Source organism: Bombina bombina, chromosome 3 (assembly GCF_027579735.1).
Source record: "Bombina bombina isolate aBomBom1 chromosome 3, aBomBom1.pri, whole genome shotgun sequence".
NCBI classification, from domain to species: Eukaryota; Metazoa; Chordata; class Amphibia; order Anura; family Bombinatoridae; genus Bombina; species Bombina bombina.
In genome coordinates, this window is record NC_069501.1 from 1,035,213,899 (window position 1) to 1,035,240,342 (window position 26,444).

The following is a 26,444-nucleotide window of genomic DNA, read 5'->3' on the forward strand; positions in this document are numbered from 1 at the left end:
ATCGGGGGGGGGGGGGGGGGAAACCATACAAGGGTTTGGGAGGTGGCACACCTAATAGGACCAAAAGTACATCAGAGCAAAAGCTTAAAAAATACGCTAAGTCTTTATAGTTCTGTGATTTTTCCTGTTGCCATAGCTACAGCTGAGCGGCTCTGCGCAGAGAAAGGCTGGCCCAGCTTCTGATTGCACACCAGATTATACATGCACGTTTTCAGGTGCACTAGAATGAGAAACCGGCAGGCAGATGTGCACATGTGCTACAGAACAGGTCGGTTGTGCATTTTATAGTGTAATATTTTTTTATATTCTGAGTGCAGTGGAATTAAAATTTACTTCGGATAAAGTTTTTTTTTTTTTTTAAACCCTGTAAAATATAAAGTGGATCACTATTCAAAGGGTGTTTGAATAAACCTGCATTACATATTGATCTTAGTGCAGAACCATGATGATCAGTTTCAGGAATTTGTAAAATATTACATCATGCACAATAGTATACTGCATGGAAGTATTACAATAAACAATAAATTATAAAACTATAATGTGTACCTACATCGTAATACTTCCACAATAAGGTCCATGTCAGCAGTCAGTTTCTTGATTCCATCCATATTTGCAATGGTCCAAATAGGAACAAACTGATCACTATCCATTTGGGACATTAAATAAAGGTCTTTTGAAAGGTTCTCTCTGCAAGAAAGAAAACAAATATAGTTATCAAAGCCACCCAATCACACACTTGTTCTAATAGAAACGATAGCCCAAAGGACCAACAGTTTATTGGTTACCAATCTCACATCCACTTGAGTAGGTTGAATTTAAAACTATCTGAATCATTTTTAATTTTTTTTGCTAAACACAACATATTGTATATGCAAGCAATGGAAACAAAGCTGGAACTTAAAGGGACAGTCTACACCAGAATTTTCTATTGTTTTAAAAGATAGATAATCCCTTTATTACCCATTCCCCAGTTTTGCATAACCATCACAGTTATAATAATATACTTTTAACCTCTGTGATTATCTTGCATCTAAGCCTCTGCAAACGGCCCCTTTATTTCAGTTTTTTAGACAGACTTGCAGTCTAGCCAATCAGTGCCTGCTCCCAGATAACTTCACGTGCACGAGCACAGTGTTATCTATATGAAATACATGACTAACACCCTCTAGTGGTGAAAAACTGTTAAAATGCATTCTGAAAAGAGGTGGCCTTCAGGTCTAAGAAATTAGCATATGAACCTCCTAGGTTAAGCTTTCAACTAAGAATACCAAGAGAACAAAGCAAAATTGGTGATAAAAGTAAATTGGAAAATTGTTTAAAAGTACATGCTCTATCTGAATCATGAAAGTTTATTTTGGCCTAGACTGTCCCTTTAATGAATAGACAAATGTGATGTTAATTAAACATCTTGTCATCTGGAAAGTTAGACTGTGTCAGTAAATTACAGATGGGTTCATATCATAGCTTAAAGGAACACTGTACTATAAAATGTGTTTCCTTTTAAAGGGACACTCAATCAAAATTAACCTTTCATTATTCAGATATAGGAGCAATTTTAAACAACTTTCCAATTTACTTCAATTAAAAAAATATGCAGTCTTTTTATATTTAAACTTTTTGAGTCACCATCTCCTACTGAGCATTTGCAAGAATAAGCGTGTATGCATTTGTGAATGGCTGATGGCTGTCACATGGTACAGGGGGAGTGGAAAGAGACATAACTTTTAAAATTGTCAGAAAAAAAATCTACTACTCATTTGAAGTTCAGACTAAGTGCTATTGCATTGTCTTTTTATCTTGCATTTGATGATTATGCAAATCTACTGTGTTAACTGGTCCTTTAATGTTTCCAACTCGCTTCTTATGCCTACTGCAATACCACCTGTTGCTCTCAAGGAAATGCTTATAAAAATGGACTGAACCTACAGGTAAAGCAGACCTGCTCTTGTTACCTATTTCTAAATATAGTTAGGTATTGAAAGGCTAATTATAAGTGGGCCCAACCAGCAATTTCAGATTCAAAGACCTCTGTGAATACCCTACACCCCTCTGGGAGATTAGTGTTCTCTTATTTATATAGTTTTTCTACATTGAACATGCATTGTGCCTCTGGACATTACATGAATACAGCTGATGAACAGCATAATACATATTCCTCCCTGCACACCTTACAGCAAATGTAACTCATAACTGTCCAGGAAAACATGGTTGAGGTGTCAACCCTATTTACCAGTGCTACAAATACTTTCAGTCATTTAGTATAAAATGCTTCATATGCTGCAAAATTCCTTTATTTGCCTGCAGCGTATGCCGCGATGAGCACCTCAGGCCACCCATGGCAAAACACTCACTGAAAAGAAAAAAAAAAAAGTGTTCTGCCGTAGGAGGCATAAGGTGCTTAGTGTGGCATATGAAGCAGGCAAACTGTCAGGGTGCCAGGAATCAGACTGAGACGAGAAGTGCAAAAATAATCACACCTTTATTAATAGCAAAAAAATAATAAAAAAAGTCCACAAGTCAAATAACAAGCCAGGAGTCAAAACTAGAGCTGGTAGTCAGATAAGCCAAGTCAGGAGCCAAAGCAAGTAGTCAGACGAGCCGGAATCAGGAACAAGGAGAACAGCAGAGTCAGGAACAAGCCAGGGATCAGGGATCAGGCGGGACGTCAGACAGCCAGGTAATACACAGGAGCTCTCACAAACAGGACTGAGACAACGCAAGCGCAAAGCATACTGAACAAAGGCCCTTTAAATAATAAGTGATGACATCACAATTCTGAGACTGCATCCGGTCTCACATGGATGATGTAAACCAGTCTGGCAATAAAAGGAAGTACAGGAAGTGAGCAGCATCTCCCAGAATGCACCAAAGTCAGCAAGAGAGGTGAGTAAAATGGCTGCCAGCAGCACATGGCAAACAAGTCAGGAAAAAACCCTGACACAAACAAAGCAATAATACAGAATTAAACGTATTATACTTCATGACAAAGTCCCCTTTATTTGTAGCACTGAAATCCTAGAATTTCAAAAATTACTTTAATATACATCAGTAGTTAAACATTACAAAAGGTACTAAAAACTGCTATTTTGTTAGCAACATTTACTATGTTTGTAAAAAAAAGTACGATATTAGATCATACGATAGGGTGCGCTATACTAAATGCAGGGGAATTGTGCGTATTGTCTGTGCTGGCGTGTCAACAAAATAAATTCAAAATAGTGGATCTAATAATGATCATAAATTGTAATATTGTGTTTGTGTTAGTACTTGTGTGAAAAAATACACAAATGAAATAAAATTTACCAACAAAAAATTTTCAGTGTGTATGTCTAAAAAACTGGATGTGTCTAATTTGGTGAATATATGGCTTGCATAAATAGTAGTGTATACTCAAAAAAACCTCATCCCATACAATGGGCATATGATATGGATAGAGTGATAAAATATTACATATATTAACAATAAATTGAATATTTGAAAATAAATAAAAATACAAACGAATTTGAATTCACAATAAGGTGCAGAGTCAATGATAGATAGGTGAAATAGACACTGTCGGAATCAATAATTCTGGAAGGCTGCTCCACTCCAAACCGGTGGTCAATCGGGTGAACTGAAAAATTGAAAGCACAAAGAGAGAGTGCCGAATGGTGTAATATCGTCAAGATCAAAATGATACAAACATAAAAAGTATCTGCCAAGTGGATACTCACAAAGAGCTTAGCACTCGCAAGTAGTGCATACAGGCGGGCTGACCTTTGTACAGCAGTCAGTACGCTGAATGTATGGAAGTCGTGTCGGAGATCTGTTATGATAGAAAAAGAACACAGAAGACCAATGGTGCAATATCGTCTAAACCCAGATGGACACGGAAAAGACACAGTTTCAGCAAGATGTATACTCACAATGGAGTTGGCACTCGCAAGTAGTGCATTTGGGCAGGCTGACCTTAATACAGCAGTCAGTACGCTGATTGTTTGTAGCTGTTATCGGCTCAGGCTTGTCCTCCGCACACAGCGTGTGTACTGAATTCTCAGCTGTGGCTCAACTGTTCTCTGAGGGAAGGAAATCCTCTAGGTATGACGTAGACACACCAAAAAATGCACCTGGAGCTTGGTGAAGGCTCAGAACACACACAGTGCATACAAGTTGTTATTCAGATTAGTTGGTCACTGAATAAAAACGGATGACTAAAAAATATATTTAAAATCACCAATAAAAAAGGAAGTCAGCGGACAAAATGTTAGGTAAAAATAATTTAAAAGAAATTTATTTAAGAGCTAAATACAACGCGATAATGCTCCTATAGCATTATCGGCCGAGAAACGCGTTCTATTTAGCTCTTAAATAAATTTCTTTTAAATTATTTTTACCTAACATTTTGTCCGCTGACTTCCTTTTTTTATTGGTGATTTTAAATATATTTTTTAGTCATCCGTTTTTATTCAGTGACCAACTAATCTGAATAACAACTTGTATGCACTGTGTGTGTTCTGAGCCTTCACCAAGCTCCAGGTGCATTTTTTGGTGTGTCTACGTCATACCTAGAGGATTTCCTTCCCTCAGAGAACAGTTGAGCCACAGCTGAGAATTCAGTACACACGCTGTGTGCGGAGGACAAGCCTGAGCCGATAACAGCTACAAACAATCAGCGTACTGACTGCTGTATTAAGGTCAGCCTGCCCAAATGCACTACTTGCGAGTGCCAACTCCATTGTGAGTATACATCTTGCTGAAACTGTGTCTTTTCCGTGTCCATCTGGGTTTAGACGATATTGCACCATTGGTCTTCTGTGTTCTTTTTCTATCATAACAGATCTCCGACACGACTTCCATACATTCAGCGTACTGACTGCTGTACAAAGGTCAGCCCGCCTGTATGCACTACTTGCGAGTGCTAAGCTCTTTGTGAGTATCCACTTGGCAGATACTTTTTATGTTTGTATCATTTTGATCTTGACGATATTACACCATTAGGCGCTCTCTCTTTGTGCTTTCAAATTTACAATGTTTACCTGTCACTGGACAAATCCTTAAAAAGGGATATGAGACAGTACTCCTTTAGTAAAAATAAATATTAAATCAAAGTAAATGGTTTGCCGTTTTTTTTGTTTTTTTTTTTACACAATCTGCGTCTTATGTTTACTTGTTTTCTTGAGCACTTAAAATTTATATTTGTAGCCTTGACCTCAAGGAGACAAGACATCTTGTGAACTCAAAAAAAAAGGTACATTAGATTTTACTTTGCATGACTCAAACTCATTTGATTCGCGGGCCATTTTCCATACAAGTGAAACTCAAGTGGGACACACTCTAACTACATATCTTGCCATTGCTAAACAAACGCAGTGGTATTTGCTATAACTGTATACAATTGAAAATATTATGTTGTGTTCTTTAACTCCTAAGCAACATACTTTGTCTTGATTAAACGTGCTCTAATGCTTATAAGAAGGCAACACGTTCCATCTAGTTGCCCTCTCATGGAGACCGTGCTTTTTCCCCCCTATACCAACCATTTTTTCTGAGCATATATACACACACACACACATCTATATCTCTCTCTCTCTCCATACACACATATACATATATATCATAATTTATGTAAGAACTTACCTGATAAATTCATTTCTTTCATATTGGCAAGAGTCCATGAGCTAGTGACGTATGGGATATATATTCCTACCAAGAGGGGCAAAGTTTCCCAAACCTCAAAATGCCTATAAATACACCCCTCACCACACCCACAATTCAGTTTAAAGAATAGCCAAGAAGTGGGGTGATAAGAAAGGAGCGAAGGCATCAACAAGGAATTGGAATAATTGTGCTTTATACAAAAAAATCATAACCACCAAAAAAGGGTGGGCCTCATGGACTCTTGCCAATATGAAAGAAATGAATTTATCAGGTAAGTTCTTACATAAATTATGTTGTTTTCTTTCATGTAATTGGAAAGAGTGCATGAGCTAGTGACGTATGGGATAGCAGATACCCAAGATGTGGAACTTCCACACAAGAGTCACTAGAGAGGGAGGGATAAAATAAAGACAGCCAATTCCGCTGAAAAAATAATCCACAACCCAAATCAAAAAAGTTTTAATCTTTATAATGAAAAAACTGAAGTTATAAGCTGAAGAGTCAAACTGAAACAGCTGCCTGAAGTACTTTTCTACCAAAAACTGCTTCAGAAGAAGAAAAAACATCAAAATGGTAGAATGTAGTAAAAGTATGCAAAAAAGACCAAGTTGCTGCTTTGTAAATCTGATCAACAGAAGCTTCATTCCTAAAAGCCCAGGAAGTAGAAAGTGATCTAGTAGAATGAGCCGTAATACTTTCTGGCGAGGATTTACCCGACTCCACATAAGCATGATGAATCAAAGACTTTAACCAAGAAGCCAAAGAAATGGCAGAAGCCTTCTGACCTTTCCTAGAACCAGAAAAGACAAGAAAAATAGACCAGATGTCTTCCTGAAATCTTTAGTAGCTTCAACATAATATTTTAAAGCTCTAACTACATCCAAAGAATGTAAAGATCTCTCCAGAGTATTCTTAGGATTAGGACACAAAGAAGGGACAACAATTTCTCTACTAATGTTGTTAGAATTCACAACTTTAGGTAAATAAATTAAATGAAGTCCGCAACACTGCCTTATCCTGATGAAAAATCAGAAAAGGAGATTCACAAGAAAGAGCAGATAGCTCAGAAACTCTTCTAGCAGAAGAGATGGCCAAAAGGAATAATAATTTAATATCCAGAGAATGCATAGGTTCAAACGGAGGAGCCTGTAAAGCCCTCAGAACCAAATTAAGACTCCAAGGACGAGAAATTGACTTAATGACAGGCTTAATACGAATCAAAGCCTGAACAAAACAATGAATATCAGAATGATTAGCAATCTTTCTGTGAAAAAGTACAGAAAGAGCAGAGATTTGTCCCTTCAAGGAACTTGCAGACAAACCTTTTTCCAAACCATCCTGAAGAAAACTGTAAAATTCTAGGAATTCTAAAAGAATGCCAAGAGAATTTATGTGAAGAACACCAAGAAATGTAAGTCTTCCAGACTCGGTAATAGATCTTTCTATACACAGATTTACGAGCCTGTAACATAGTATTAATCACTAAGTCAGAGAAACCTCTATGACTAAGTATTAAGCGTTCAATCTCCATACCTTCAAATTTAATGATTTGAGATCCTGATGGAAAAATGGGCCTTGAGATAGAAGGTCTGGCCTTAACGGAAGTGTCCAAGGTTGGCAACTGGCCATCCGAACGAGATCCGCATACCAAAACCTGTGCGGCCATGATGGAGCCACCAGCAGTACAAACGAATTAGGATTTTGGAAATCACTCTTGGAAGAAGAACTAGAGGCGGAAAGATATAAGCAGGTTTATAATTCCAAGGAAGTGACAACGCGTCCACCGCTTCCGCCTTGATCTGGACAGATACCTGGGAAGGTATTCGCCCGGATGCAACGTCTGGCGACTGAGATAATCTGCTTCCCAATTGTCTATACCTGGGATGTGAACCGCAGAAATTAGACAGGAGCTGGATTTCGCCCATACAAGTATCCGAGATACTTTCATAGCCTGAGGACTGTGAGTCCCCACTTGATGATTGACATATGCCACGGTTGTGACATTGTCTGTCTGAAAACAAATAAACTATTCTCTCTTCAGATGAGGCCAGAACTGAAGAGCTCTGAAAATCGCACGGAGTTCCAAAATGTTGTTTGGTAATCTCGCCTCCTGAGATTCCCAAACCCCCTGCGCTGTCAGAGATCCCCTACCTGGAAGACTCGCATCTGTTGAGATCACAGTCCAGGTTGGACGAACAAAAGAGGCCCCTTGAACTAAACGATGGTGATCCAACCACCAAGTCAGAGAAGAACGAACATTGGGATTTAATGATATTAATTGTGATATCTTTGTATAATCCCTGCACCATTGGTTCAGCATACAAAGCTGGAGAGGTCTCATGTGAAAAAGAGATCGCGTCCGATGCAGCAGTCATGAGACCTAGAATTTCCATGCACAAAGCTACCGAAGGGAATGATTGAGACTGAAGGTTTCGACAAGCTGAAACCAATTTCAGACGTCTCTTTTCTGTTAGAGACAAAGTCATGGACACTGAATCTATTTGGAAACCCAAAAAGGTTACCCTTGTCTGAGGAATCAAGGAACTCTTTGGTAAATTGATCGTCCAACCATGTCTTTGAAGAAACAACACAAGTTGATTCGTGTGAGATTCTGCAGAATGTAAAGACTGAGCAAGTACCAAGATATCGTCCAAATAAGGAAATACCGCAATACCCTGCTCCTTGATTACAGAGAGAAGGGCACAGAGAACCTTCAAAAAGTTCCTTGGAGCTGTTGCTAGGCCAAAAGGAAGAGCAACAAATTGGTAATGCTTGTCTAGAAAATATAATCTCAGGAACTGATAGTGGTCCGGATGAATTGGAATATGAAGATATGCATCCTGTAAGTCTATTGTGGACATATAATGCCCTTGCTGAACAAAAGGCAGAATAGTCCTTATAGTCACCATTTTGAATGTTTGTATCCTTGTTCTCTTTCTTTGGAACAATGAACAGATTTGAATAAAACCCCAGGCCCCGTTCCAGAACTGGAACTGGCACAATTACCTTATAGTCACCATTTTGAATGTTTGTATCCTTATTCTCTTTCTTTGGAACAATGAACAGATTTGAATAAAACCCCAGGCCCCGTTCCAGAACTGGAACTGGCACAATTACCCCAGCTGACTCCAGGTCTGAAACACATTTCAGAAACGCTTGAGCCTTTACTGGAATGCGTGAGAGAAAGAATATTCTCACAGGCGGTCTTACCTTGAAACCTATTCTGTACCCTTGTGAAACAATGTTCTGAATCCAAAAACTTTGAATCGAATTGATCCAAACATCTTTGAAAAATCATAACCTGCCCCCTACCAGCTGTGCGGGAATGAGGGCTGCACCTTCATGCGGATTTGGGAGCTGGTTTTGACTTTCTAAAAGGCTTGGATTTATTCCAGACTGGAGAAGGTTTCCTTTAGGGGAAGGGTCAGGCTTTTGTTCCTTATTCTGACGAAAGGAACGAAAACGATTAGCAGCCCTATTTTTACCTTTAGATTTTTTATCCTGAGGCAAAAAGGCTCCCTTCCCCCCAGTAACAGTTGAAATTATTGAATCTAACTGAGAACCAAATAATTTATTACCTTGGAAATAAAGAGAAAGCAATGTTGACTTAGAAGTCATATCTGCATTCCAAGACTTAAGCCATAAAGCTCTTCTAGCTAAAATAGCTAAAGACATATACCCGACATCAATTCTAATGATATCGAAAATGGCATCACAAAGTTATTAGCATGTTGAAGGAGTTTAACAATGCTATAAGCATTATGGTCTGACACTTATTGCGCTAAAGCCTCCAACCAGAAAGTTGAAGCTGCAGCAACATCAGCCAAAGAAATAGCAGGTCTAAGAAGATTACCTGAACATAAATAAGCCTTCCTTAGAAAGGATTCAAGCTTCCTATCTAAAGGATCTTTAAACGAAGTACTATCTGCCATAGGAATAGTAGTACGTTTAGCAAGAGTAGAGATAGCCCCATAAACTTTGGGGATTTTTTCCCAAAACTCTAATCTATCAGATGGCAAAGGGTACAATTTCTTAAACCTTGGAGAAAGAGTAAATTAAGTACCTAGACTATTCCATTCCCTAGAAATTACTTCTAAAATAACTACATGAGGTTTAAAAACTGAATTTAAACGTTTATTAGTTTTAATATCAAGAGGACTAGACTCCTCCATATCTAATGCAATCAACACTTCTTTAAGTAAAGAAAAAATAAACTCCATAAATATGAAGATTAATCAGTGTCAATATCTGAGGCAGAATCTTCTGAACCAGATAGATCCTCATCAGAAATAGATAAGTCAGAATGATGGCGGTCATTTAAAAATTCATCTGAAACATGAGACTTTTAAAAGAACTCTTACGTTTACTAGAAGGAGGAATAACAGACAGAGCCTTTCCGAATAGAATTAGAAACAAATTCTTTTACATTAACAGGAACATCCTGAACATTAGATGTTGAAGGAACAACAACAGGTAATAGATTATTACTAATGGAAATATTATCTGCGTTTGATAGTTTATCATGACAACTAACACAAACTACAGCCGGGGGAACAGTTACCAAAAGTTTACAACAAATGCACTTAGCTTTGGTAGAACCAACATCAGGCAGCGTCTTTCCAGAAGTAGATTCTGATCCAGAGTCAGGTAGTGACATCTTGCAATATGTAATAGAAAAAACAACATATAAAACAAAATTATCAAATTCCTTAAATGGCAGTTTCAGGAATGGGAAAAAATGCAAAATGAAACAAGCCTCTAGAAAACCAGAAGCAACTAAAAAGTGAGACTGAAATAAAGTGAAAAAAACTGGCGCCAAGTATGACGCCCACATTTTTGGCGCCAAGTATAACGCCCACATATTTTAGCGCCCAGAATGACGCTCATATTTTTTGGTGCCAAAAAAACGTCCGCAACACACATACGTCAAATTACGCAATCACGTGAAATCTTCCGGCGCCAACTATGACGAAATTTTTGCGGCAAAAAAGTCTTGCGCCAAGAATGACGCAATAAATAGAAGCATTTTCTGCACCCGCGAGCCTAACAGCCCGCAATTTTGAAAAAAAGTCAATTGAAAATTATTTAGGTAAGAAAAAATATAATTCATATGCATTTCCCAAAAAAATTGAAACTGGCAGTCTGAAAGAAGGAATACAGATTATCCTGAATCATGGCAAATATAAGTTTTAACACATATATTTAGAACTTTACATATAAAGTGCCCAACCATAGCTTTGAGTGTCATGAAAAGAAATAAGACTTACTTACCCTAAGACACTCATGTACATATAGCAGATAGACAAACCAGTACTGAAACGAGAATCAGTAGAGGTAATGGTATATAAGAGTATATCGTCGATCTGAAAAGGGAGGTAGGAGAAGAAATCTCTACGACCGATAACAGAGAACCTATGAAATAGATCCCGTAGAAGACGACCATGGTATTCTAATAGGCAATACTCTCTTCACATCCCTCTGACATTCACTGCTCTCTGAGAGGAAAACAGGGCATCAGCTTGCTGCAAAGCGCATATCAACGTAGAATCTAGCACAAACTTACTTCACCACCTCCAAGGGAGGCAAAGTTTGTAAAACTGAATTGTGGGTGTGGTGAGGGGTGTATTTATAGGCATTATGAGGTTTGGGAAACTTTGCCCCTCCTGGTAGGAATGTATATCCCATATGTCACTAGCTCATGGACTCTTGCTAATTACATGAAAGAAATTATATATATATTACATATACATACACACACACACACACACACACATCCCTGAGCTACATCATAGTGAGCTTAAGAATTGTATTCGCACACCCTAGAGAAAATACTCTCTCTGGGATGAGTAACTGGTGGAAAGGAGACTTGAGCTGGATAATGAGTCAGTAATCTGCATGTACTTCCAGCTTGATATAAACATGTAAACCAATATGGTGCATAGGACAATAAATAAAGAGCATAAGAAACTATGTGAATCAGGACATACATCTCCTACCGGATTATAAGCATATATTACAGTGCAATACATATAAACACAGCGCATAATAAACTAAGTGAACCACATCAGATGCTCAAACATTATAGAAGAAAGGCAATTCCACTAGTAAAGAGAACAAAATGAAAGATTTTGGTAGAGAGAGTTTGTGGGATACTGGCATTAAGGGTTGGGGAGATATGTAGTAGAACCGATCATGTGCAACAGAACAAAGTTATCCAAAATGGGGAAAGTGGCGGCATAGCCAAGTAACGTTAAGGAATCCCAAAGAGTCCTCAGTTGTTAACCATAAAATACAACATCTTTCTTACAGTTCGTGGAAGCGTATGACAAACTTTTGTGTGGGATTCCTCTCCTGCTATGGGAATTGTCCGTGAGTCAGCCTACTCCAAAGCGGTATCACAGTATTTGCAGCGAATCTAAACCAGGGGATGATAGTAACGTTCCACTATTAAAACTGTGCTGGGGGAAGAGATGTCGGGTATGGAGTTCCAAAATATAATGTTCTCCAGGCTAATCTGCATGAAAGTACAGAGAGTATCCATCTGACATTTTCCTTCAGTGGAATACGGTTATGCGGGCTGTGAATCGTGGCTCTTTAATGGCGGGCTTCTTGAAGCAGTAGTGCCTCCCGGGTATGGTGTCATCAGCGTACTTAAAGACTCAATATGGATGGGAGGTCGTAAGGGCAGCTGAGGTGCCATCTCATGAGTCTTTGCTGCTGTTAAGAGCAGATGTGCCGGCCAACTATTGTGTAATGAATGCGCCTGTTCTGTGATATCGGCATGAGCTGTTGCTGATCTTGTTGATGACCCGGTAAGGATCTGGGCATGGGAGCGAGGTGGCTTGTTCTGGTGGCTCTCTTTAATCCCCGCTGGACTTATTTCACAACTTGTAAGTCCAGGGTGTAGCGTTTGGTGTATCTCGGCAAAATACACGTCCATTTTCTGCCCCAGCTCCGTTACTAGCTCCGTAATGGCTATTTTGCAAGTTAGATCATCCATATCGAAAGGAGGATGGGTTCGTGTAAGCTGTGGCGTCTAACAAGCTGGCTTCTATCGGCAGTAGCTAGTGCCACTTAATTCTTAGCCTGTATCTTTGAAACAGAGATTCTGTCCCTCTGAGCCAATGCCTCCAGTTTCCCCTTTGCGGTAGTCGGCAATCAGAAGTTAGGGCGTTATGGAGGTAAGGGAAGATAGCGTCCTCCTTCCATCTCCTGCAGTTGTTTCAGTAGGTATACAACGTGATCACTGCTGCAAATCGTGTAGTCTAGACCAGCGGTCCATGGACCACTGGTGGTCCACGAGAAAATGTTGTTGGTCCTTGACACCATCAAGCAGGAATTAATCTCCTTTGATGGTGTCACCCCCGTTGTGCCGCAATTCCCTACAGTTCCTGGCTGGACATCAGGAGGAGTTAAATTACAATCTCCCTACTCACATTGCGTATTGTATTATTTTTCATTCTAATAATTTTATTCCACCTGAATTCCAGTAATTTCCATCCAGCAGATCAGCTATATCCCACCAGTAGTATTAGTAATTGCCAGTAACATCAGTCGTCGTTAGCTCACATCCATTTTGAGAGCTTTCTGATAAACTTAATTTATGACTCCGATGTCTGTCCATGATCATAAGTAGTTTTGAATAATTCCTAACTGGGGAGGTAACTTGGAAGTCTTGCGGTCCTTTTAATCATTCTTTTCCCACTTTCTGCCTCTCTGTTTCCAGCTCAAAAGTTGGCACTCACCCTTCATCTGTCATTTGGAAGTATTTCCTTGATTCTGTCATTTAATTAGTTAATTCCAAAAAATATTTCTTAAAAATGTGTAAATATATACATAATGTAAACTTAGCTATGGTTATACTAGTTATGTACAATATATGTGTGTGTGTATGTATGTATATATATATATATATATATATATATATATATATATATATATATATATATATATATATATATTCAAAACTAATAAGAAAAACATAATTTATGTAAGAACTTACCTGATAAATTCATTTCTTTCATATTAGCAAGAGTCCATGAGCTAGTGACGTATGGGATATACATTCCTACCAGGAGGGGCAAAGTTTCCCAAACCTCAAAATGCCTATAAATACACCCCTCACCACACCCACAATTCAGTTTAACGAATAGCCAAGAAGTGGGGTGATAAAAAAGTGCGAAAGCATATAAAATAAGGAATTGGAATAATTGTGCTTTATACAAAAATCATAACCACCACAAAAAAAGGGCGGGCCTCATGGACTCTTGCTAATATGAAAGAAATGAATTTATCAGGTAAGTTCTTAAATAAATTATGTTTTCTTTCATGTAATTAGCAAGAGTCCATGAGCTAGTGACGTATGGGATAATGATTACCCAAGATGTGGATCTTTCCACGCAAGAGTCACTAGAGAGGGAGGGATAAAATAAAGACAGCCAATTCCTGCTGAAAATAATCCACACCCAAAATAAAGTTTAATGAAAAACATAAGCAGAAGATTCAAACTGAAACCGCTGCCTGAAGTACTTTTCTACCAAAAACTGCTTCAGAAGAAGAAAATACATCAAAATGGTAGAATTTGGTAAAAGTATGCAAAGAGGACCAAGTTGCTGCTTTGCAAATCTGATCAATCGAAGCTTCATTCCTAAACGCCCAGGAAGTAGAAACTGACCTAGTAGAATGAGCTGTAATCCTTTGAGGCGGAGTTTTACCCGACTCAACATAGGCAAGATGAATTAAAGATTTCAACCAAGATGCCAAAGAAATGGCAGAAGCTTTCTGGCCTTTTCTAGAACCGGAAAAGATAACAAATAAACGAAGTCTTTCGGAAAGACTTAGTAGCTTCAACATAATATTTCAAAGCTCTAACAACATCCAAAGAATGCAACGATTTCTCCTTAGAATTCTTAGGATTAGGACATAATGAAGGAACCACAATTTCTCTACTAATGTTGTTGGAATTCACAACTTTAGGAAAAAATTCAAAAGAAGTTCGCAACACTGCCTTATCCTGATGAAAAATCAGAAAAGGAGACTCACAAGAAAGAGCAGATAATTCAGAAACTCTTCTGGCAGAAGATATTGCCAAAAGGAACAAAACTTTCCAAGAAAGTAATTTAATGTCCAATGCATGCATAGGTTCAAACGGAGGAGCTTGAAGAGCCCCCAGAACCAAATTCAAACTCCAAGGAGGAGAAATTGACTTAATGACAGGTTTTATACGAACCAAAGCTTGTACAAAACAATAAATATCAGGAAGATTAGCAATCTTTCTGTGAAAAAGAACAGAAAGAGCAGAGATTTGTCCTTTCAAAGAACTTGCGGATAAACCTTTATCTAAACCATCCTGAAGAAACTGTAAAATTCTCGGAATTCTAAAAGAATGCCAAGAAAAATGATGAGAAAGACACCAAGAAATATAAGTCTTCCAGACTCTATAATATATCTCTCTGGATACAGATTTACGAGCCTGTAACATAGTATTAATCACAGAGTCAGAGAAACCTCTTTGACCCAGAATCAAGCGTTCAATCTCCATACCTTTAAATTTAAGGATTTGAGATCCTGATGGAAAAAAAGGATCTTGCGACAGAAGGTCTGGTCGTAGCGGAAGAGTCCACGGATGGCAAGAGGCCATCCGGACAAGATCCGCATACCAAAACCTGTGAGGCCATGCCGGAGCTACCAGCAGAACAAACGAGCATTCCTTCAGAATCTTGGAGATTACTCTTGGAAGAAGAACTAGAGGCGGAAAGATATAAGCAGGATGATACTTCCAAGGAAGTGATAATGCATCCACTGCTTCCGCCTGAGGATCCCGGGATCTGGACAGATACCTGGGAAGTTTCTTGTTTAGATGAGACGCCATCAGATCTATTTCTGGAAGCTCCCACATTTGAACAATCTGAAGAAATACCTCTGGGTGAAGAGACCATTCGCCCGGATGCAACGTTTGGCGACTGAGATAATCCGCTTCCCAATTGTCTATACCTGGGATATGAACCGCAGAGATTAGACAGGAGCTGGATTCCGCCCAAACCAGAATTCGAGATACTTCTTTCATAGCCAGAGGACTGTGAGTCCCTCCTTGATGATTGATGTATGCCACCGTAGTGACATTGTCTGTCTGAAAACAAATGAACGATTCTCTCTTCAGAAGAGGCCAAGACTGAAGAGCTCTGAAAATTGCACGGAGTTCCAAAATATTGATCGGTAATCTCACCTCCTGAGATTCCCAAACTCCTTGTGCCGTCAGAGATCCCCACACAGCTCCCCAACCTGTGAGACTTGCATCTGTTGAAATTACAGTCCAGGTCGGAAGCACAAAAGAAGCCCCCTGAATTAAACGATGGTGATCTGTCCACCACGTTAGAGAGTGTCGAACAATCGGTTTTAAAGATATTAATTGAGATATCTTTGTGTAATCCTTGCACCATTGATTCAGCATACAGAGCTGAAGAGGTCGCATGTGAAAACGAGCAAAGGGGATCGCGTCCGATGCAGCAGTCATAAGACCTAGAATTTCCATGCATAAGGCTACCGAAGGGAATGATTGTGACTGAAGGTTTCGACAAGCTGAAATCAATTTTAGACGTCTCTTGTCTGTTAAAGACAGAGTCATGGACACTGAATCCATCTGGAAACCCAGAAAGGTTACCCTTGTCTGAGGAATCAATGAACTTTTTGGTGAATTGATCCTCCAACCATGATCTTGAAGAAACAACACAAGTCGATTCGTATGAGATTCTGCTAAATGTAAAGACTGAGCAAGTACCAAGATATCGTCCAAATAAGGAAATACCACAATACCATGTTCTCTGATTACAGACAGAAGGGCACCGAGAACCTTTGTAAAAATTCTTGGAGCTGTAGCTAGGCCAAACGGCAGAGCCACAAACTGGTAATGCTTGTCCAGAAAAGAGAATCTCAGGAACTGATAATGATCTGGATGAATCGGAATATGCAGATATGCATCCTGTAAATCTACTGTGGACATAAAATGCCCTTGCTGAACAAAAGGCAAGATAGTCCTTACAGTTACCATTTTGAACGTTGGTATCCTTGCATAACGATTCAATATTTTTAGATCCAGAACTGGTCTGAAGGAATTCTCCTTCTTTGGTACAATGAAGAGATTTGAATAAAACCCCATCCCCTGTTCCAGAACTGGAACTGGCATAATTACTCCAGCCAACTCTAGATCTGAAACACAATTCAGAAATGCTTGAGCTTTCACTGGACTTACTGGGACACGGGAAAGAAAAAATCTCTTTGCAGGAGGTCTCATCTTGAAACCAATTCTGTACCCTTCTGAAACAATGTTCTGAATCCAAAGATTGTGAACAGAATTGATCCAAATTTCCTTGAAAAAACGTAACCTGCCCCCTACCAGCTGAGCTGGAATGAGGGCCGCACCTTCATGCGGACTTAGAAGCAGGCTTTGCCTTTCTAGAAGGCTTGGATTTATTCCAGACTGGAGATGGTTTCCAAACTGAAACTGCTCCTGAGGATGAAGGATCAGGCTTTTGTTCTTTGTTGAAACGAAAGGAACGAAAACGATTATTAGCCCTGTTTTTACCCTTAGATTTTTTTATCCTGTGGTAAAAAAGTTCCTTTCCCACCAGTAACAGTTGAGATAATAGAATCCAACTGAGAACCAAATAATTTGTTACCCTGGAAAGAAATGGAAAGTAGAGTTGATTTAGAAGCCATATCAGCATTCCAAGTTTTAAGCCATAAAGCTCTTCTAGCTAAAATAGCTAGAGACATAAACCTGACCTCAACTCTGATAATATCAAAAATGGCATCACAGATAAAATTATTAGCATGCTGAAGAGAAATAATAATATTATGAGAATCATGATCTGTTACTTGTTGCGCTAAAGTCTCCAACCAAAAAGTTGAAGCTGCAGCAACATCAGCCAAAGATATAGCAGGTCTAAGAAGATTACCTGAACACAGATAAGCTTTTCTTAGAAAGGATTCAATTTTCCTATCTAAAGGATCTTTAAACGAAGTACCATCCGACGTAGGAATAGTAGTACGTTTAGCAAGGGTAGAAATAGCCCCATCGACTTTAGGGATTTTGTCCCAAAATTCTAATCTGTCAGACGGCACAGGATATAATTGCTTAAAACGTTTAGAAGGAGTAAATGAATTACCCAATTTATCCCATTCTCTGGAAATTACTTCAGAAATAGCATTAGGAACAGGAAAAACTTCTGGAATAACCACAGGAGATTTAAATACCTTATCTAAACGTTTAGAATTAGTATCAAGAGGACCAGAATCCTCTATTTCTAAAGCAATTAGTACTTCTTTAAGTAAAGAACGAATAAATTCCATTTTAAATAAATATGAAGATTTATCAGCATCAATCTCTGAGACAGAATCCTCTGAACCAGAAGAGTCATCAGAATCAGAATGATGATGTTCATTTAAAAATTCATCTGTAGAGAGAGAAGTTTTAAAAGATTTTTTATGTTTACTAGAAGGAGAAATAACAGACATAGCCTTCTTGATGGATTCAGAAACAAAATCTCTTATGTTATCAGGAACATTCTGCACCTTAGATGTTGAAGGAACTGCAACAGGCAATGGTACATTACTAAAGGAAATATTATCTGCTTTAACAAGTTTGTCATGACAATTAATACAAACAACAGCCGGAGGAATAGCTACCAAAAGTTTACAGCAGATACACTTAGCTTTGGTAGTTCCAGCACTAGACAGCGATTTTCCTGAAGTATCTTCTGACTCAGATGCAACGTGAGACATCTTGCAATATGTAAGAGAAAAAACAACATATAAAGCAAAATTGATCAAATTCCTTAAATGACAGTTTCAGGAATGGGGAAAAAATGCCAAAAAACAAGCTTCTAGCAACCAGAAGCAAAGAAAAATGAGACTGAAATAATGTGGAGACAAAAGCGACGCCCACATTATTTGGCGCCTAAATGCTTTTTGGCGCCAAAAATGACGCCACATCCGGAACGCCGACATTTTTGGCGCAAAAGGATGTCAAAAAATGACGCAACTTCCGGTGACACGTATGACGCCGGAATCAGAAAAGATTTTTTTGCGCCAAAAAAGTCCGCGCCAAGAATGACGCAATAAAATGAAGCATTTTCAGCCCCCGCGAGCCTAACAGCCCACAGGGAAAAAAAGAGTCAAATTGTAAGGTAAGAAAAAAATTGATTCAAATGCATTATCCCAAATATGAAACTGACTGTCTGAAAATAAGGAATGTTGAACATCCTGAGTCAAGGCAAATAAATGTTTGAATACATATATTCAGAACTTTATAAATAAAGTGCCCAACCATAGCTTAGAGTGTCACAGAAAATAAGATTTACTTACCCCAGGACACTCATCTACATGTTTGTAGAAAGCCAAACCAGTACTGAAACGAAAATCAGCAGAGGTAATGGTATATAAATAAGAGTATATCGTCGATCTGAAAAGGGAGGTAAGAGATGAATCTCTACGACCGATAACAGAGAACCTATGAAATAGACCCCGTAGAAGGAGATCACTGCATTCAAATAGGCAATACTCTCCTCACATCCCTCTGACATTCACTTCACGCTGAGAGGAAAACCGGGCTCCAACTTGCTGCGGAGCGCATATCAATGTAGAATCTAGCACAAACTTACTTCACCACCTCCATAGGAGGCAAAGTTTGTAAAACTGAATTGTGGGTGTGGTGAGGGGTGTATTTATAGGCATTTTGAGGTTTGGGAAACTTTGCCCCTCCTGGTAGGAATGTATATCCCATACGTCACTAGCTCATGGACTCTTGCTAATTACATGAAAGAAAGAGAAATACCACAGTAGAGCTATATGAGATACTGTGTAAAGATGGGGGATTTCAGCACTCAATAGAACTCCATTTTACCCAATTAGGTGTTTGACTGGAAGCTATCAAGAAACATGCACACGGATGCACATAAGTTCAGATAACACAACAAATTTATTTACAGAGTAACAAACATACTGAAAAGACATTTGCAAATTATTTAGGTACTCGAAAAATATATATTACTACCACTGCAGTGGAATATTTATCAATCGTAATATATTACTAAAACAGCAATTTTGTAACAACATTATATTGATTCCTGTAAAGCAAGAAATAGTGTAGCTATGGCCATACAGATTTTCTTATGATCATATATACGACCTGTTTTAAAGTCCTCCTTATGGTTAGCAAATAGGAAGAAACCACAGGTTCGTGGAAAATCCGTTTCTGCCTGGGCCCAGGTTCCAGATGAAAAGAAGCATGTTAAAGGGAAATTTTTTCAAGGCTCATGCTTTGCTTTTGATCAAGGACTTTTTGATAGGACTTGTATGCTAGAACTCTGAGGTAAAAACTTCCTCTCTAGCTAGCATGGAAATACGATACTTTGTTGAGAAATGCCGTTGTTGCTTGTAACCCAAAACAAATGCAGCTTTCCAGGAAACTGCGGTAGGTAGCGGTCCGAGTGTCTGCATCAATACACTCCTCCGGACTTCTGTGATTTAGTGACAGTCCGGGTATCTGTGTTAGTGCTAACCTCCGGATTCACCTTGTGTCCGCAATTAATAAACTACAGTCACTAGTTCAGGTATGAGTAATGAAGTTATGTGCAGGGTTGGGACAGGTACTTCCGACATCAAACTGCTTTCTGCCTCCACTTCAAAGTCATATCACCTTCGCTTAAAGGGATCTTGACTGCATCGGATAGCAGGTATTAACCTTCATAGGAATCGTCAGAACTTGAGTAAACTGTAAATAGGTGTCTGTCTGTCGACGCGCGTTTCGCCTCACAATGCTCAGCAAAAGCTAGGGCCTCATCAGGACAGTCCAGGTTTAAAAGTCCAGGTTTCTCCCATTCCTTTGTCACAAGCCCAGATATTAACATAGGTACTGGAAAAGTATCTAGCATTTTAGACTTTGGTCTAAACATCATCCCATCTAATTTCTGTACAGGCTTACTCTCTATGGGTCTGGAATCCTGGACACCCAGAGTCTTTAAAACCTCCTTCAGCAGAGCCCTAAGGTGTTCCAACTTAAACTGGAAAGTAGTCTTCTGCTTCTATATCCAATCCAGTCAGAGGATATTTCGCAATCAAAGGGCAAAGGAGAATCCTGAGATTCCCTAGCAGTCTGGAGAAATGTCTTTAGAAGAGGTAGAAGAAATGTCCTTGGTTTTACCAACTTGCACGTGGGAGAGCAGCCATAGCCTGACACCACCGATTGTAAAGAGTCCTTAAAACTAGGTGCAAAATCCTTCTAATTCCTCTCTATCCATTGAGGGGGAAAAAACCTGTGTCAATAAACAGCAGCTCTATCCATGCCTAACTCCTTGACAAAGCAAATACTAGGAGAGAGGAGGAAGTGGGAGGGATCCTAAAGCTTTAGTGTGGCGTTCTCTTCCTAGTGGCCAAGTGATGTAATTCCCAAGTGTAAATAATTCAGTCATGGACTCACACCCAATTGAAATTGCTTAAAAAAACAAAAACACACATACATACTAGCTTTTTGAATTATTATACATGATTCTCTACTTAAAACCATTACCTGGCTTCTGAAATATGCAAGAAAGGTGTGGGCAAGTATGCCCTACTCAATTTAAATTAATCAATTTCTTTACAATGCTTTATATCTGTTCTTTTAAAACATAGAGAAATTAATAGTTTAAAAGTAATTTTGGTCACAGAAACAATATTTTCAAAAGATATAAATCTGGTGGAAATAGCCTTCTCCAAAGATCAGCATTAGTCCCAGACTAGTAAGAAATTGCAATAGGAGAGAACAAAATGTTAAATATAGGGAGAAGACTTGCATGGACTAGTATTTCACCCCAGTTAGGCAATGCCGGAGAATTCTAATTTACAGTTTCTGTGTTCATGCTATCCATCTTTGCAGTCTAAGCCAATCAAATGATAGATACTGTATCAGCTATCTTTTCCACTACTCTGCATAAATCATGACAAAACATGCTAAAAATAATGCTGTAGAAATGTCCAGTTAGAAGCAAATAAACTAAAATGAGGATTTTTACAACATTTAAAACATAAAAATGCAAAAAGAAAATGCAATTAATAGTACAATAATAAAATGCTCTGTGTGTTTAACCTATGAAAGAGTTAAACAGGAGTTAAATGGACATGAAACCCCAAAATTTTCTTTTATGATTTAAATAGAGCAAATAATTTTAACAAAATTTTGATTTTTTTTTTTTTTATCATCAAATTTAATTTGTACATGTGGTATTCTATGTTGAGACTTGCACACTCCTAAACTGATTAAAAAAATTGAGTGGCTTTACAGGTATGCTAATGTTTACAAATTACCTTTAAAAAAAAAAAACCTCACTGAAATACAGTATCAAACCAAAGTCCAAATGAGTAAATCATTTTTAAAATATTGAACTGCTGTTTATACATTTTTAAACAAGTGCTGGATTTGACAAATTTGTAGCCAGACATTTTCTGTTTAATAAAGCAAAGCACAAATAAGTTTCAGGTCCATTTAAAACATTTTACCTATTACGTCCCTTTAAAAATATTTAGAGAAAGTTGTTGGCTTGGGTTGTTGTGACATATCCCGTTTAGTTAGGGGCAGTAATGTGGAAGGTCAGAGACACATACTAACCCTCACGTGGGGGGGGGAAGACATGTTATGACAGCCTGGAAGAAGGGGGGTGGGGGGATGAGTTTTATAGGTTGGGGAGTTAAATTTCTTATGTCATGGAGGTAAACTACCATAATGGCAGAATGTAGAGGGGGCTGGCCTAGGCCACCGAATTATATTTAATGTCTCAAAATGTTTACATGACAGTAATTACTGGATGTTGTCAAAGAGGTTTTATCTTGTGCATGTAACTTTGAGAAACTCTGTATTTCTGCTTAAAATCAATAAAAATTATTTCAAATAAAAATATTAAAAATAAATTAAATAAAGTATATACACTACACCATGTTTAAGATGAACTTGTAAAATTATGGGGAGGCAAAAATTGAGATTAAAATCTTCCACTATGCAGAAGAGAGCTTCCTGAGAGTCCTGCTGAGCACCCAGGGCTGTGAGATTTACAGGGTCATGAGACGTGTACTCAGTCCAGTTTGTGGATGCAGTCCACTTCTGCATTGTTTGTTGGTGTCTAGGGAAATTACAAAACGGCCCTGTGCCACCCTTGTTCTCAGTGTTTTTGGTTGAAAGCATGCATTGTGAGGCTGTAGGGAGGAAGAGACTTTGAATTGGTCCTGGACCTAACACCACTTGGCCAAATGCTGTAACACTTACATTTTGCTTTTAATCTAAATGAGTGGTTGCAAGAGAGTGCTTTCTACGTGGTGTGTATGTGTGTGTAAATGATAATAATACTAATACCTCCTTACCTCGAAAAACAGAATTCAAGTTGTTTCTTCAGACACTCTTTAAGGTCTTCTGCAGAGATAGATGGTGCAGCTGTGGAAGTGCCATCTCCTTCAAAATAAAAACATATGGCATATAAGAACCATAGGACCAACAGGTCTACACACACATTTCTTTTAAAAGTATCTTTAAAAAGGGGACAGTGAAAGATAGCTTCAATTTGTAATTTTTAATGTGTGCTATTAATCCAAAAAAAGCTACTGTGGCTGCTTGTTATGCGCTGCAATACTTGTCATTCAAAATGCGTCAGCCCGCCCTATATTTCTGTTCTGAGAGCTCTTAAAGCCTACTTTAACACATGTGCCAACATAGTGCAACTGATCACTATACGAGTGAATTGCAATACACTCATTGGAATGGAAAGCTGGATGGAGGTTGTACACATGCGCTATACAGTGTTAAGCGGCAAGTCAACTGGTTGAATGAAATTTACACCTCAGCATTAACCCCTTAATGACCAGCGCCGTACACTGGGCCTCTCTGTCGCAATCGCGCTAAAAGTAGCAAGACTGCGCTACATCTGCATGCCCCACTAGTGGGGCTGTGCATAGATAGACAGGCAGAGTTACCCGATGCAGAGAGGGCCACTCTGTGACCCTCTCTGCATTGGGCAGCGGTGGTGCCGATTGTTGGTGGTGTGGGAGGCGGCCCATCGCTGGAGGAGGGTGGAACTGCTACAGAAAAAAAAAATTCTGAGCGACAGGGACCCTATGTGGAGGGAACGTTTAGAGGGTAGGGAAAGGATTGTGGATGGGGAGGGGGTAAATGAGGATGGTGGGGAGGGAGTTGGGCATCTGCTCTACAGAAAAAAAGTTTTTGGTTATTTTTTTTATTAAAATAAATTTAAAATAGAAAACTGGGTACTGGCTGCCAGCACCTAAGATGGAGGGAATTGGTTAGAAGGAGGAGGGTTAGAGAGGTGGTAAGGTAATCCTACATTAAGGACAATTATAAAAATAAAAAAGTGTAAAACTGCATACTGGCAGACTGTCTGGAGGTGACCATTGGGAGTGGAGGAGGGAAGAGAGCTGTTTGAGAGGGATCAGGGGATGGGAAGTGTCAAGTGGGAGGGTAATCTGTACACTAAAGCCAAAATTAACCTTACAAGCTACCCAATTAACCCCTTCACTGCTGGGAATAAAGTGTGGTACACAGATGCAATTAACGGCCTTCTAATTACCTAAAAGCAATGGCAAAGCCATGCAACTCTGCTATTTCTGAACAAAGGGGATCCCAGAGAAGCATTTACAACCATCCGTGCAATGATTACACACGCTGTTTGTAAATAAATTCAGTGAGAAACCTAAAGTTTATGAAAAAACATAATTTATGCTTACCTGATAAATTTATTTCTCTTGTAGTGTATCCAGTCCACGGATCATCCATTACTTATGGGATATTCTCCTTCCCAACAGGAAGTTGCAAGAGGATCACCCACAGCAGAGCTGCTATATAGCTCCTCCCCTAACTGTCATATCCAGTCATTCAACCAAAAACAGAGAAAGGAGAAACCATAGGGTGCAGTGGTGACTGTAGTTTAATTAAAATTTAGACCTGCCTTAAAAGGACAGGGCGGGCCGTGGACTGGATACACTACAAGAGAAATAAATTTATCAGGTAAGCATAAATTATGTTTACGCTTGTTAAGTGTATCCAGTCCACGGATCATCCATTACTTATGGGATACCAATACCAAAGCTAAAGTACATGGATGATGGGAGGGACAAGGCAGGATTAAGAGGAAGGAACCACTGCCTGAAGAACCTCTCTCCCAAAAACAGCCTCCGAAGAAGCAAAAGTATCAAATTTGTAAAATTTGGAAAAAGTGTGAAGCGAAGACCAAGTCGCGGCCTTGCAAATCTGTTCAACAGAGGCCTCATTTTTAAAGGCCCAGGTGGAAGCCACAGCTCTAGTAGAATGAGCTGTAATCCTTTCAGAGGGCTGCTGTCCAGCAGTCTCATAGACTAGGCGTATTATGCTCCGAAGCCAAAAGGAAAGAGGTTGCCGAAGCTTTTTGACCTCTCCTCTGTCCAGAGTAAACGACAAACAGGGTAGATGTTTGACGAAAATCTTTAGTAGCCTGTAAGTAAAACTTCAAGGCACGGACTACGTCCAGATTATGTAAAAGACGCTCCTTCTTTGAAGAAGGATTAGGACACAATGAAGGAACAACAATCTCTTGATTCATATTCTTGTTAGAAACCACCTCAGGTAAAAACCCAGGTTTGGTACGCAGGACTACCTTATCTGCATGAAAAATCAGATAAGGAGAATCACATTGTAAGGCAGATAGCTCAGAGACTCTGCGAGCCGAGGAAATAGCCATCAAAAACAGAACTTTCCAAGATAAAAGTTTAATATCAATGGAATGAAGGGGTTCAAACGGAACTCCTTGAAGAACTTTAAGAACCAAGTTTAAGCTCCACGGGGGAGCAACAGGTTTAAACGCAGGCTTAATTCTAACCAAAGCCTGGACGTCTGGAACCTCTGCCAGACGCTTGTGCAAAAGAATAGACAGAGCAGAAATCTGATAACTAGCTGATAATCCTTTGTCCAAGCACTCTTGAAGAAAAGACAATATTCTAGGAATCCTAACCTTACTCCACGAGTAATTCTTGGATTCACACCAACAAAGATATTTACTCCATATCTTGTGGTAGATTTTCCTGGTAACAGGTTTTCGTGCCTGTATTAAAGTATCAATGACTGACTCGGAGAAGCCACGCTTTGATAGAATCAAGCGTTCAATCTCCATGCAGTCAGTCTCAGAGAAATTAGATTTGGATTATTGAAAGGACCTTGTATCAGAAGGTCCTGTCTTAGAGGCAGAGTCCATGGTGGAAAGGATGACATGTCCACTAGGTCTGCATACCAAGTCCTGCCTGGCCACGCAGGTGCTATCAGAATCACAGATGCTCTCTCCTGTTTGATTTTGGCAATCAGTCGAGGGAGCAGAGGAAACGGTGGAAACACATAAGCCAGGTTGAAGAACCAAGGCGCTGCTAGACCATCTATCAGCGTCGCTTCTGGGTCCCTGGACCTGGATCAGTAACAAGGAAGCTTGGCGTTCTGGCGAGACGCCATGAGATCCAACTCTGGTTTGCCCCAACGATGAATCAACTGAGCAAACACCTCCGGATGGAGTTCCCACTCCCCCGGATGGAAAGTCTGACGACTTAGAAAATCCGCCTCCCAGTTCTCCACGCCTGGGATATGGATTGCTGACAGGTGGCAAGAGTGGTACTCCTTTAAGTCCACTGTAGTCATGTACTGACCTTCTTGGATCATGGTTAAGATGGTCCGAATAGTTTCCATTTTGAAAGATGGAACTCTGAGGAATTTGTTTAAGATCTTTAGATCCAAAATTGGTCTGAAGGTTCCC

General features: G+C 39.2%; 1 protein-coding gene across 1 annotated transcript in view; it reads right to left on the bottom strand.

Annotated features, from left to right (window-relative positions):
- LARP4 (La ribonucleoprotein 4) overlaps positions 1-26,444 on the bottom strand; it is a 447,695-nt gene that overhangs the window by 375,995 nt on the left and 45,256 nt on the right. The window contains exons 5-6 of the mRNA XM_053705530.1: positions 23,026-23,113; positions 551-687 (exon numbers count right to left, since the gene is read on the bottom strand). Of these exons, the coding sequence (XP_053561505.1) occupies positions 551-687; positions 23,026-23,113 (225 nt within the window). The remainder of the gene's footprint in view (positions 1-550; positions 688-23,025; positions 23,114-26,444) is intronic.